Source organism: Quercus lobata, chromosome 10, assembly GCF_001633185.2.
Source record: "Quercus lobata isolate SW786 chromosome 10, ValleyOak3.0 Primary Assembly, whole genome shotgun sequence".
In the NCBI taxonomy this organism is placed as follows: Eukaryota; Viridiplantae; Streptophyta; class Magnoliopsida; order Fagales; family Fagaceae; genus Quercus; species Quercus lobata.
The window spans coordinates 4,220,875-4,233,117 of NC_044913.1; the positions used below are offsets into that span (position 1 = coordinate 4,220,875).

The 12,243-nt window shown below is 32.5% G+C and overlaps 2 protein-coding genes across 2 annotated transcripts; both read right to left on the minus strand.

Moving 5' to 3' along the window:
• Positions 1-1,882: 1,882 nt before the first annotated feature.
• Positions 1,883-5,345, minus strand: LOC115965603 (O-fucosyltransferase 37-like). The gene is made up of 6 exons (XM_031084865.1): positions 4,491-5,345; positions 3,969-4,137; positions 3,545-3,634; positions 3,167-3,450; positions 2,815-3,073; positions 1,883-2,407 (listed from the first exon to the last, which is right to left on the minus strand). Exons 1-6 carry the CDS (start codon positions 5,165-5,167, stop codon positions 2,177-2,179), a joined length of 1,710 nt encoding a protein of 569 aa, XP_030940725.1. The 5' UTR covers positions 5,168-5,345; the 3' UTR covers positions 1,883-2,176.
• A 5,299-nt stretch (positions 5,346-10,644) lies between these two features.
• On the minus strand, positions 10,645-11,313 carry LOC115964220 (transcription elongation factor TFIIS-like). Its single transcript, XM_031083578.1, has 2 exons — positions 11,247-11,313; positions 10,645-11,117 (listed from the first exon to the last, which is right to left on the minus strand). Exons 1-2 carry the CDS (start codon positions 11,311-11,313, stop codon positions 10,645-10,647), a joined length of 540 nt encoding a protein of 179 aa, XP_030939438.1.
• Between the last annotated feature and the right edge of the window lie 930 nt (positions 11,314-12,243).

Below are 12,243 nucleotides of genomic sequence, written 5' to 3' on the forward strand. Positions count from 1 at the left end.
TACCAAAGTTACAAAACTAGCTAACTCTAAAAGTCTCAAGCGTTGTTATAATTTCACATTCCAAGTCAGTCATTTCCAATAAGAATTATCACAAATATTACAACGCCTGCCAACATGGTGTCATTTTTTAATGAAAATGGAGAGAGACTATTACAGTCTCAAACGCAAAAAAGTTTATATGGTGGACCCAAAGAAGAAGGCGAAGGTTATGAAGAGTAGTGAGAAGAAGAGGGAGAAGTTGCCGGAGAAGATGGTGAGGAAGAAGGGAACACTTTAGTAAATTAGATTGAGTTTTGTGAAAAAACCAAAACGAAAGATGCTTTGTGCCTTCTGAGATCATTTGTAATTTTATTTTAGCAGACCTTGTTGGAATATTTGTGGAATATTTGCAAGTGGTATGAAAATGGTGAATATCATCATCAGAGTTAATAATTTGTTTTTGATTATTTCTGTTCTTTCAATTTTGTCTTGCTAGAAATAAAGTTTTTGTCACATTCGCAGTCATTGTTTTGCTTATTGCAAGCAAATTAAGCTTATTTGTGTGAATGTCATATGGGAGGAAAATTTGCTGTTGGCTCACGTCTTCCTTGGTATTTGCCTTCGGGAAAAAAAAAAAAAAATCAGTTCTTGCTAATTAGCTTCTGAGGTTTTGGACGTCTATCACTAGAAACATGGTAAGAATGCTAAAACCTGTCCTGTTTGCTGGTAATCATATTCAACACTGAACTAATCTGAAATACCTTTGCTTAAGATTTGAGCCTAAGGTATGATCCAACCTCATACGATCAATTTGCTGCATGATAAAAGGATTAAAACCTGTACAACCTCAGAAAAGTGGAAAAAGGAAATTGAATTTCTCTTTCCATACGGTCTTCTTTGTCGTCTTTTTTATTTGGTAGAATGTACTCTGTCTGTAGCATTGTTGTCTTTAATAAGGGGAGAAAACATACAAAGGAAAACAAAACAAAGAACCTATCAAATTATAATGATAATTAGCCAAAAGGCAAAATATTTGTAAATCATCTTTACCAATCATTATATTCTTCATCAAAAAACTTGCAGAGGGGACTCTGAGGCATTGATTTCTACAAAAGTTTATCAATGGACTACTCCATAATGGTAAGAATGCAATTTAAAATGTACTTTGAATGACCACTTATTCTAATACTACATCTTGAAGGCCATTGCTCTCAATTTATACTTATTTAATGTTTTAATCTTGTGAAGGCATAATCCCTTTTGTGACATTATTCCACTTTGACTTACCAAAAGCTCTTCAAGATGAGTATGACAGCTTCTTGAATTGCAGGATTGTGTATGCAATTTTTATTTTTTACACATTTGAAATTTATATAAATACTAATCTTGCTTAATAATAAATTGAGTTTGAATTGTTACATCATTTTGCATATAAGTAAAATATAGTGATGATTTTGAAAACTATGCCAACCTTTGTTTCCAAACTTTTGGAGATCGAGTTAAACATTGGACAACAATCAATGAGCCAAAGTTGGAAGGAATGAATGACAGTAGAAAGAACTTAATTGTGATCTTACTTCTTAGTCATCTAACTTTTAGCTTTTTCATTTCCTTGATGAGTTTGATTGTTATGTTTTGCATGGTTCATTGCTTGTGGTGTTTCAAGAATACGTATTGAGGATTTGTATCCTCTCTTTCAGTTAACAGTTAATTTTCTAGATATGGTTTATGTTTTAATCTTGAAGTACACTGGTTTTATGTGTGACAGAGATCCATTTTCTTAAAGAAATCATTTGCTCCAGCCTTGCAGGATGTAGGAGATTTTCAAAAAACAAAAATGAAAATCATTTTATTTTGCAAAAAATCAGAGATAATGGCTTTCTTATTCTTCAAAAGAGCTTTGGGCAGCCTCATCATAGCACATAGCATCCATGGAAGTTGCATCTATGCTTGTATAATGCAAAGAAGAAATACCAACCTCGACACGATTGCCTATAAGTGAAAGAGGTTAATGTGGCGCTGCGGCTGTTTCCTGGGCTTTGAGCATTAGTCCAAACAATATAGTACTGAACATCATGCTAGTAGTGATTTGATGGATGAACAAAAATCTTACAAGTTTATATGAAATGATTTACAAATGAGTATACTCATTGAGATTCCCAAAAGAAAAGGGAACCAATTTACTCATTAAGATGCTTCAAAATATGCCTGTTTTGTGTTTGCACATGCACTCAGGTATGGGATACGCAATCACATCTCTATCCCTCCTGTTAGCTCTCATCTCAGGCTGCCCCTGAGATTTGCTGTGCAGGTTCCTCATGATGCTTCTGAATTCTGCATCAGAAATGGAGGTATCATCGAAAAAAGGAAGCATGGATCGCTTGTTTGGCTTTATATATTTCCTATGCCCGACATAGGCACGATGACCCTGTTAAGTCAAAAATGCAATGCAGAAAGAATGAGATAAACTAACACAAATTTAGCAGTTGCACCACAGACATAAATATTATTTTGACATCATGTCAGATTTCTAGTCGCCACTAATCAGATGGCAATCCAGATGCCTATCCAGATTGATGATTTGTGGGATGAAGTTACATAACAACAATATAAAATGGAAACTTTGCATTTAGCAATTATCAGTTCTATCAAACTATATTGTACTGTCTTTAGCAATTATCATTCCATCAAACTAGATTGTACTATCTTTTTGTTTTCTGCAATAAGGGGCTAAAGTTTTAATTGGAAACTACTATTTTTCCAGGGTTTCCATGAGCTGATACTAATAGGACTTCTTCATGGAAGTAGCTAGTATTAGAAGTCTTGGTCACTTACTTGCATTGCTCGTCCCATATTTCCACCATGGGAAGGTACAAAGACATCACTGCTCAGGGAGACAATGTAGTCAATGGCAGCCAGAGCTGAGGACTTGTTAATGTACTGTGAAAGTTCTCCATTTTGTGCCAACTTTTCCTTTGTCACAACATTTGGAAATTCTGCCACAAGTGGCTGCAAAGCCTTGTTTCTCCCAAATGGCTCTCCACCTGCAATATATATCCGTGCACTTCCAGGTGCTCCTAGAGCCTTTAGGAGCCTGCAATAACAACACATTTAAAATTCTCTCCAGTTACAGTCTTAAAATCTTTATCAAGGATTATACATATGCAGTTATGAATTTCTGATTTACCTTGCCATTTCTAATGCATTTAGGGGGCATAGTCCAGCAAGTCGTCGTTGAGTGTAGGTCATGTTTAACCTTCCTGTCAGGTATTCGGGTTGAGACTCCCGAACCTTGGTGATGATGTCATCATGTTCTGTGCCCAAACCAGTGAGACATCCAGTTCTGACCCACACATCCTTCTCTAGCCGGAGATGGAGGGCAATGAAAGGGCCTTCAATCCACATTCTCCTTGCAAGCCGATATCCAAGCTCCCTAATTGGTGCTGCATATCTTAATGCATGAAAGGCTACCTGCAATATGAAGATGAAATGGGACATAATTAGGCTATAGAACTACACTGATGATTGTTTGATATGAATTTAATGGAGATTGATTTCCATGTACCTTACATCGAAGCTTCTGCAGATCATATGGAAGATTCTTTGAGAGTTTAGAATCTAAACCTTTCAACACCAGAACACCCTCTTCATTTAGCTGCATGATCCATCAAATGTATTTCAAGGGAAACTCAAATATGAATGACTTTTAGAGCCACTAGAACAACTGGCACACATGCACGCACATATATCTAATTGATTGTTCTTTATGAAAAAAAAATTATAATGAGTGCATCTTCAATTCTGAATTCGCATTCTACCTACTAACACTTCGTTGGTGAAATTTCTTTGAATTAATACAAAGTTAAGAAGTTATAAGTGTAAACTATATGTAATTTTTTAAAATTGCTTTCCAGTCCTAACCTCACCTTAGCAGCTAAATCATGATAAAATGCAGCAGATGGAATTTCCATCAACAAAGGATTCCTTACTTGTCTAAAGAATCTGTTTCGAATCCAGAGCGGAGAAACATCATAAGGAATCTTGTTTTCAATGGTCTGCCTTGACATCAAATGAGTGGAAGGAAGAGATGATACAACGCGTACATCAGCTTGTAAAGTCCTCTTGAAATGTTTTACATCAAATATATCCGAAAACTCACTGCAGTTATTACAAAAACAAATTGACAAATTGATTTCCATACATAATGGCCTTCAATACAGGACAATTCTAATAATTAAATGTAAAAATTGTATAGACATCATGCTGAACTGGTCAAATGTGTGATAGAAGCTAGAAACATAAAAACTTTTGCTGCTTTGATGAGATAATGAAGGATTTCATTAGGAAAAAATTTATGAACCATGAATTCCTCTAGACATTAAGAGTTGACCAATACTTTAATCTACTAATGTTACTATTCATATGTCACAATAAATGAGTGCAGGAAATATATACATTCAAAGGACTAAAGTACTAAACACATCAAACTTAGTTACGTCTTTCTCTTTTACCTTTCATCGCCCCATATCAGATTAACCTGCAAGACTGGCACAACCAATGCAGCCCCAATAATTCTTGCAATAACAACAGCATCAACAATCTGATTTCTCTGCTGGTTTAGTCCCCCAGAGGCCACCACCACCAAGAACCTCCTCTTCTCCTTTGAAATCTTCAGAGACGCTTTCCTATACCCAATACTAAAATCCAAGCATGGTTTGTACCCCAGCCCATCTGGTTGCTCCCAGAACTCTCTCTCCTCCTCAGAAACATTATTCCTAACAACCCCATGAACCGGTAACGGTACCATCACACTGTTTGACAGTTTTGGCTCATCCTCGTCATCCGAAGTTGTTGATAAAAGAGAGACTAAGTTGATCGGAGAGTACTCAGAAGACTTCAGAGAAGGAAATGAAAATGGTGACGAGGGAGAGCTGAGATGACATGAAGAGGAGGAAGCTTGGGAAACAAACAAGAAGCTGAGAATGGAAAAACCCAAGAAAGTGAAGGAAAGTATGAGAGAAAGAAAGTAGAGTGAGAGGTTTTGGGGTGTACAAAGCTTGTGGTTTCTTGGACTTTTCTTTGGGGAGTTGACAAGGGAAGCCAATGGAGAAAGTGAAAGCAAGTAGTGAAAGAATGGTGATGGGTTCTCAGTTATGAAGGAGCTCTTCATGTTTCTTGCTGTGGCCATGAAAAAGCTGGCTTTGTGTTCTCTGCTACAATGAAAATTCTTTGATGAAAGCAAATGAAACCTATGTGAAAACTGGGAGTGATTGTGGAACTAAAATCTAAGGCTAACTATGAATCTTGGGTTCTTGAACTGGAGGTTAAAATCTACCCTTGCTGTTATGGAAAAAATAGCAGCGGAATTGCACTGAATATGCAGAAATAATGAAATATAGCAAAGGGTGTTTTGGTCAAATAAGGAAACCAACAGTTTTTTCAGTTATATAATTCGTTTCGTTTTCCCGGTAAAAAGCTAGTTCAGCTTCCCTATTAAACAAAGTACAAATTACCGAGCTTGCCCCTGAAATCTTCGAATAATTCAAAATTGGAGCAATTTAGTGTAGTCTTTAAGCCATCATATATTTTTAGTGGAAAACTTTTTTTTTTCCCCTCCATCTTAGAAGGTTATAAACGCACAATTTTTCACACCTTAATGTGTTTAACTTTTTATTAGAGCAATTTATCGCTTTCAAATTGACCTACTATTTACACAATTTTTATTTTTAATTGTGGATTATGCACAGTAGATCGTTTGTAGTTTTGGAAAAAGAAAAAAAGAAGAAGAAGTAAGACGTCCCTAAATTTTTTGAACACAGTCCTAAATGCTAAAAAGGTAGATTAATTTCTAAAAAATTTAAATACTTTTTGCTAACAATTTTACTCACCCTAAAAAAGACTTGTGAATGCAAAATTCAAAAGGTTTAATATATGATATTATGTTCAAAAGCTGATCATTGAAGCTTACATGTTTCACTTTTTTTTAAATGAATAGTTTAAATGTTTCACATCATATCCAATATATTAAGTTTACATATATTTTTTCAAAATTTTTTTTACATATATTAAAGTATATACACATTGGTTTATTTATTATAATTTATTTAAATGTAAAGCTTATATATATTGCATATATATATATATATAAATTTTTTTTTTTTTGAAGTCTAAACCATTGTTGCTTCGTTAATATATACTTTAGAAGTCTAGCCTACTTTCAGGCTACGACTACCTCTATATATAACACATTGTTATCAAAGAAAAAACCGACCCTGCTACAATTCTTCATGATCCGTTTTGTTCTTATTTTTTCCACGTCATTAATTATTTATTTATTTTTAGTTTTATTTTTATAAAACTCTATTAGAACCCGTTCAGCCGCAAAAGACTACTACTCTCACGCTACTATCGCGAATTACACTTGAAAACAAAATCCCAACAAATAATTGTTAATGTTATTTAATGTTACCCTAATTTTAGGGTTAATTAATATAAGTATTGATTTCTTTTGAATTGTATGCACTCAGCCAATTTTTGGACCAAGCTTTGCCCTTGAAATTGGTATGCTGCAATTGCCACATAATGTCTAAGGATCTCATGTGCATTGCACATGACCCTTGAACACATGTTGCTTTCTCTTTACTTTTCCAATAAATAATTGTCGACGTTATAAGTATTGCTTTTAGGGTAATTAATATAAGTATTGATTTCTTTTGAATTATGTACTCAGCCGATTTTTGGACCAAGCTTTGCCGGTATGCTGCAATTGCCACATAATGACTAAGGGTCTCATGTGCATTGCATATGATCCTTGGACACATGTTGCTTTCTTTTTGCTTTTCCAATAAATAATTGTTGACGTTATTTAATGTTACCCTAATTTTAGGGTTAATTAATATAAGTATTGATTTCTTTTAAATTGTATATACTCAGCCGATTTTTGGACCAAGCTTTGCCCTTGAAATTGGGTTGTTTATGTGTTTCATATTTGACAAAAATTTTAGTTGAAATTTCAGTCACAATAGGTTTGGAATAGATTGGATTATGCATTCCCAAGTAAAGTTTCTGCCCATAGATATCTGATTTCGTTTAATAGGTCCTCTCTCTCTCTCTCTCTCTCTCTCTCTCTCTCTCTTTATTTAATTGGTTTTTGTATTATTTTTATTCTTTAATTTGATTGTATTTCTTTTTGCTATTATTTATAATTTATTTTTGAATAACTAACTTTGTCTTTATTTCTAATTATCTCCTTCCCTCCTTTTATCAAGTATTAATTTGATTATCATTCTGTTTTAACTAATCGTAGCATTGAAAAAAGTGAATATATATTTATTTATTTAACATTTGCTAATCATTCTGTGCATTGTATTGGTTAGCGACTAGCCATAACATAAAAGGATGTTGTCCATTACATCAAATGGATTATTTTAAACGTGATATCAACAGAGTATACACACACATATACATTATCTTAAATGTAAAATATTAATTTCACTAATTTTCTACCAATTAGGCTCCATCCTACCAAAAAAAAGTTAATTTATATTTAACTATAGAATAAATGGTACATCTATTACAAATTACAACCTTTTTTTTTTGGGTAAACACAAGTACATCTTTCCCACCACACTATATGTTACAAATTACAAATATGTGGTATTTTACACTAATTAAAACTGATCGTGTATTTTCTTCACAAATTTTTTTTTTTGAGAATAAAAAAAAAGAAAAAACTGATTGTGTATTCTAGCCCTCCTTTTAAATAAATGGGTCTTTAAAATTATACCTTAAATGCACTATAACCTCTTCGAATTGTTCCTAAATCCTTAATTTGACATTCCTTAAATAAAATGAGCTGTTACATGTGGAGTATTATTTTCTCAAATTGCTCTAATAAAAACGACGTCGTTATGGCATATACCTCTTAATTTCCTTCAATCAAAAGGACATCATTTTTTTTGGTTGTAGTCTATATAAATTTCAAAAAGTGCCCATTAATGTGCAGTAGCCCAAAAAAAAAAAAAAAAAAAAACACATAATAAGTGGTGTATATCAATTTTAGAATTAACAACATTACTGATCCATTGAAGTATCCATCCAAAAACCTGTTTATAATTCTTAAATGTAGTAAAATTTTCATCTCTCTCTCTCTCTCCTATAACATTTTGGTTTCTTAAATTCTTCATTTCTCCACTAAATTCTCAATGTGGAATCCTAAATAATTATATAGCCACATGATCCCTCTCTACCCATCTTCTCCACCTCAATTTTTCTTTGATCCCTAAACATCCCAAAATTCAAGTCCTTCTACTTTTTTTTCCTAGGTTCTTGGTGCTCAATATGTTAAGGTTTTACATACGTTAGCTTCTCTCATCCTGATAGATAATTGAAAATAATTGGTCAATTTTGTAAACAACCACACACATTATTTCCTTCATTTTTATGAATTTTTGAATGTAATAAAATTTTCAATTAATTGATTTGTGAAATTGTGACAAGAATTAAGTTTTATAGGAGATCCAAGTGCAATGACATCGAAGAATACTTCAAATGAAGAACACCAAACAACAACTAAGTCACCACCATTGTCAAATTTATTGAGAATTTTCAAAGTTTTTTATTTGAAATATTATTTCAATTTCTTTTCTTTTTTCCTTTGATTTATTTAAGGTTTTTTTTTTATTATACAATTTTCATATTAAAATTATTAATTATATCACAAATCACATAGCCATACAATTAATAACATCTGAATATACAAATATTTTAGTTTATCTTCTATTCGGTCCAGCTCGGTCTACTTCGGTCCCATTCAGTCTATTTAGGTCTACTTCGGTCCATTGTGGTCTAGTTCGGTCTTATTCTGTCCATTACGGTCTAATTCAGTCCATTTCGGTCCATTTTATTTTCACTTGGTCTATTCGATCCATTTTGGTCCACTTCTGTCCACTTCAGTCCAATTTAGTCCCATTTGGTTCACTTTGGTCCATTTAGTCCACTTTTGTAAATAAATAAATAAATAGTGTGTGTGTGTATATATATATATAATATTACTAAATAAATAAATAAATATTATATATTATTAAATAATTTAATGAAATAATTAAAATTAAATTAATAAAAATGACATTCCAAAATTCTTATTTTAAGTAATTTTAGTTTTTTTGGTTTATATTTCAATTATAAATAATTGGTTACTTTGTTGTAAGAATCTCAAACCATAGTTTCCGTTCTTCTTTGGCATAAATGTGGTTTCCCTTTTGTCTTAATAATTTTTGTGGTCGTACATACAATTATGCCTATAATATTCAAATATGGTTACAAAATCATTGCAATAATTTTTGTGCAATCTATAAAACCTAGGGAAATTATTGTATACTTCCGGAGTACTATAAATGCTTACTCCCTCTCCTCACATGAATGGTGGATCCCACTAATTAAATTCATGGTAGGACTCACCATTCATGTGAAAAGAGGGAGTACACATTTATAATATTCCAGGAGTACCTAATAATTTTCCTAAAACCTATTGTTTGTATTAGGCAATTAATCAAATAGTCACATAGCTAATTGAAATACTATCCAAATGTTGTGTGAAACTCAAATTGTCACCTCTAAAAACAACTAAATAGTAAACCAAATTTAAATTAAACCAAAGTAATGAAAAGAGAGAATCTGTGCTTAGGAATTATAACACAAAACTACCCAAATTTATATACCATTACAAATCTTCCATAATAAATAAAAAAAATAGCCTAGTATAGAAAACAAAGAAAATTTGAGGTGAAAATTAAATAAAAATTAACAAAAAACTCATTATTCTTTGGCATAGTTTAGCTCCTCCCTCTTACTTAAAAAAAAAAAAAATTTCTTATTTGAAATCAAGCGAATCTTGAGAAGTACAAAATTCTTCTTTTTCCTTTTTATTTATTTTTTTGGTTCTATATTAAATAATTAGATACCAAATTATGCTTTGGTTCGATTTCTATTTATATATCTTATGGTTTATGATTTCTTTCAACTTGAACTTACTTTTTGACCACAATAGTCGAATTTGATTGGATTTAAATTAATCTTATGTATTTTATGGTTGCTTATAATGCTTTTGTTATATTTAATTTTATCAATTTTATGTCTTCTTGTAGATGTAGCATAGTTTTGTTATATCCTAATATTTAATTTATAAGAATGTTATGGACTTATGACTATTCAAAATATTAGGAAAAACTCAAAGGGAAAAAATGACTTTAATTAAGATGATCAATTGGACGCTTATATTTCTTATTATTTTGAGTACTAATAAGAATTACACTAATTAAAATTCTAACAATAATCATGTGCTATTTTTTATATATATACATACACACTCAAAAACACAACATGAAAAAAAAAAGTGAAATAAGCACACATTAATAAATTTTTATATGTATCACCTTGATCAATTATATGATATATCGATGGCTAAAGCTAAAGAAGAGAAAATCAAACAGTTTAATTAGAACAACATATTAGACGAGAAGATTAAAAATAAAAACTTGATATATGAAAAAGAAAATCTTGACATGTAAAACTAAAAATAATGGAGCTAATTCCCAGCTAGACTAATAATAATTCTTTTCAAGAGTACTAGTGTTCCTCAGACTCAATTCTAGAGGCCTAATATGGTTAAACCTTCCAGCGTTTGTTGCATTTGACGCAAGTGATATAGGTTGTCATGGGCTCATCGGCACTCCGGGTCTGCAACTGGTAGTAGGTGCACTTGCGCTCGCGGCACCGGCTGCACTGGAACATGTCAGTGGTGGCCTTATCTTCTTCATCAGCATCGTGCACACACCTCTTCAACTTTTTCAACTTTATCTGAATGTTCTCACGCTGCCTTTTCTCGCTGGCCATCTCTTCGGCACTCATGGTTACAAGGGTCTCCGCCTTGATCTCTCCAAGAACAACCTTTCGCCTCAAATCCGGGTTCTTTGGGTCTTTGAGATTGAACAAGACTGAGCGATACTTAGCCTTCTTGATTGGATTAGACCACCCAATTCTTTCGTACATTGCAGACTCTACTGCAGCAGCCACTTCAACTGGGTCAAAAGCTGGTGATATGCTCTCGTCAGTTTCAGATGATACTCTTGAAAAGGCCTCTGCCAACAGTTTCCTAACGCTCTCTCGATAATCAGAGTTCTTGATCGACTTGGAATCTTGATGACGATGATGATCAATCTTCTTCTTCACTATTTCTGTTTCTGTTTCTGCATTGGGAACAGTAATACCCGACTTTATTATCAGTCTCTTTCTGTTTGGAACCCCGAAGTCTTTTTCAATGCTCAGTGCCGCCATTGTCAAGTTTGATTCAGAATCTTGATGATCAAGAAGAATAAACTTCAAAATATCAGTCTCTTTGGAACCCCAGTAATCTTGTGTCTCTGTCAAACCCTTACCCCTTGTTCTCCAAATTGAAGAACGTATCAGAAAACAAACAGAAACTCAACAAGGTATGAATTCTAAAAGGGAGACTATGTAATTCTGTCTTGCCTTTCAAGGTTGTTTTATACTCAACAATTTTTGTTGTTTCCGACACCCTCAAGGAATACGAAGAGGTATAGGAAATTTGAAGGTCGGTGAGGTGATGAGGGCTTATTTAAATTTGGTTCTAGCCGTTGGTGCTGCTGTTTGATATTTATTTTCGAGTTTTATTGTTTTTATTTTTAAGAGAAAGATAAGCTGAGTTTTACTTTTTACTATTGAAGATTGAGAAGATTTTATTAACCGAGTGGCTTTTAACTTTTTAATGGGTCCCCTCCCTGGCTTTTAATTTTCAATTGTTCACAATAGTAGAGTAGTAATTAGTTGACAAAGCTTATAATAACAGTAGGGTACAAAGTTGTGAATATTTTTTTAGAAATTGTATATTTTTAATCTATAGAATTGCGAATGTTTTTTTGAAAAATTATATTCATTTACTTTATAGAATTGTATACGTTATTTGAAAAATTGTGTAAGTTGAGTATATAGAATTGTGTATGTTTTTTGAAAAATTGTATACGTTCAATGTACAAAATTGTTTACATTATATAAAAATTTGTGTACCTCAAATATACAGAGTTGTGTAAATTCTTATATAGAATCCTGTACATTCTTTGAAAAATATTGCTTAAGATTGTTTTCTCCCCATTTTTATTTTGAAATAGAAACTTCTAGCTGTTTCGAGGCTGATTGATTTTCTTAAATGATTTGTGCCACACAAATATGCTTTCCCTTTAACAAGAT

Bases quoted from the DNA above. Each gene is read 5' to 3' on its own strand.
- LOC115965603 (XM_031084865.1), bottom strand. From the start codon at position 5,167: ATGGCCACAGCAAGAAACATGAAGAGCTCCTTCATAACTGAGAACCCA. The intron at 3,074-3,166 runs GTAAATCAGAAA...TTGTTATTGCAG, and splicing joins AATGCATTAGAAATGGCAAG to GCTCCTAAAGGCTCTAGGAG. The intron at 2,408-2,814 runs GTAAGTGACCAA...TTGACTTAACAG, and splicing joins ATATGGGACGAGCAATGCAA to GGTCATCGTGCCTATGTCGG.
- LOC115964220 (XM_031083578.1), bottom strand. From the start codon at position 11,313: ATGGCGGCACTGAGCATTGAAAAAGACTTCGGGGTTCCAAACAGAAAG. The intron at 11,118-11,246 runs GTATTACTGTTC...AACTGTTGGCAG, and splicing joins GAGACTGATAATAAAGTCGG to AGGCCTTTTCAAGAGTATCA.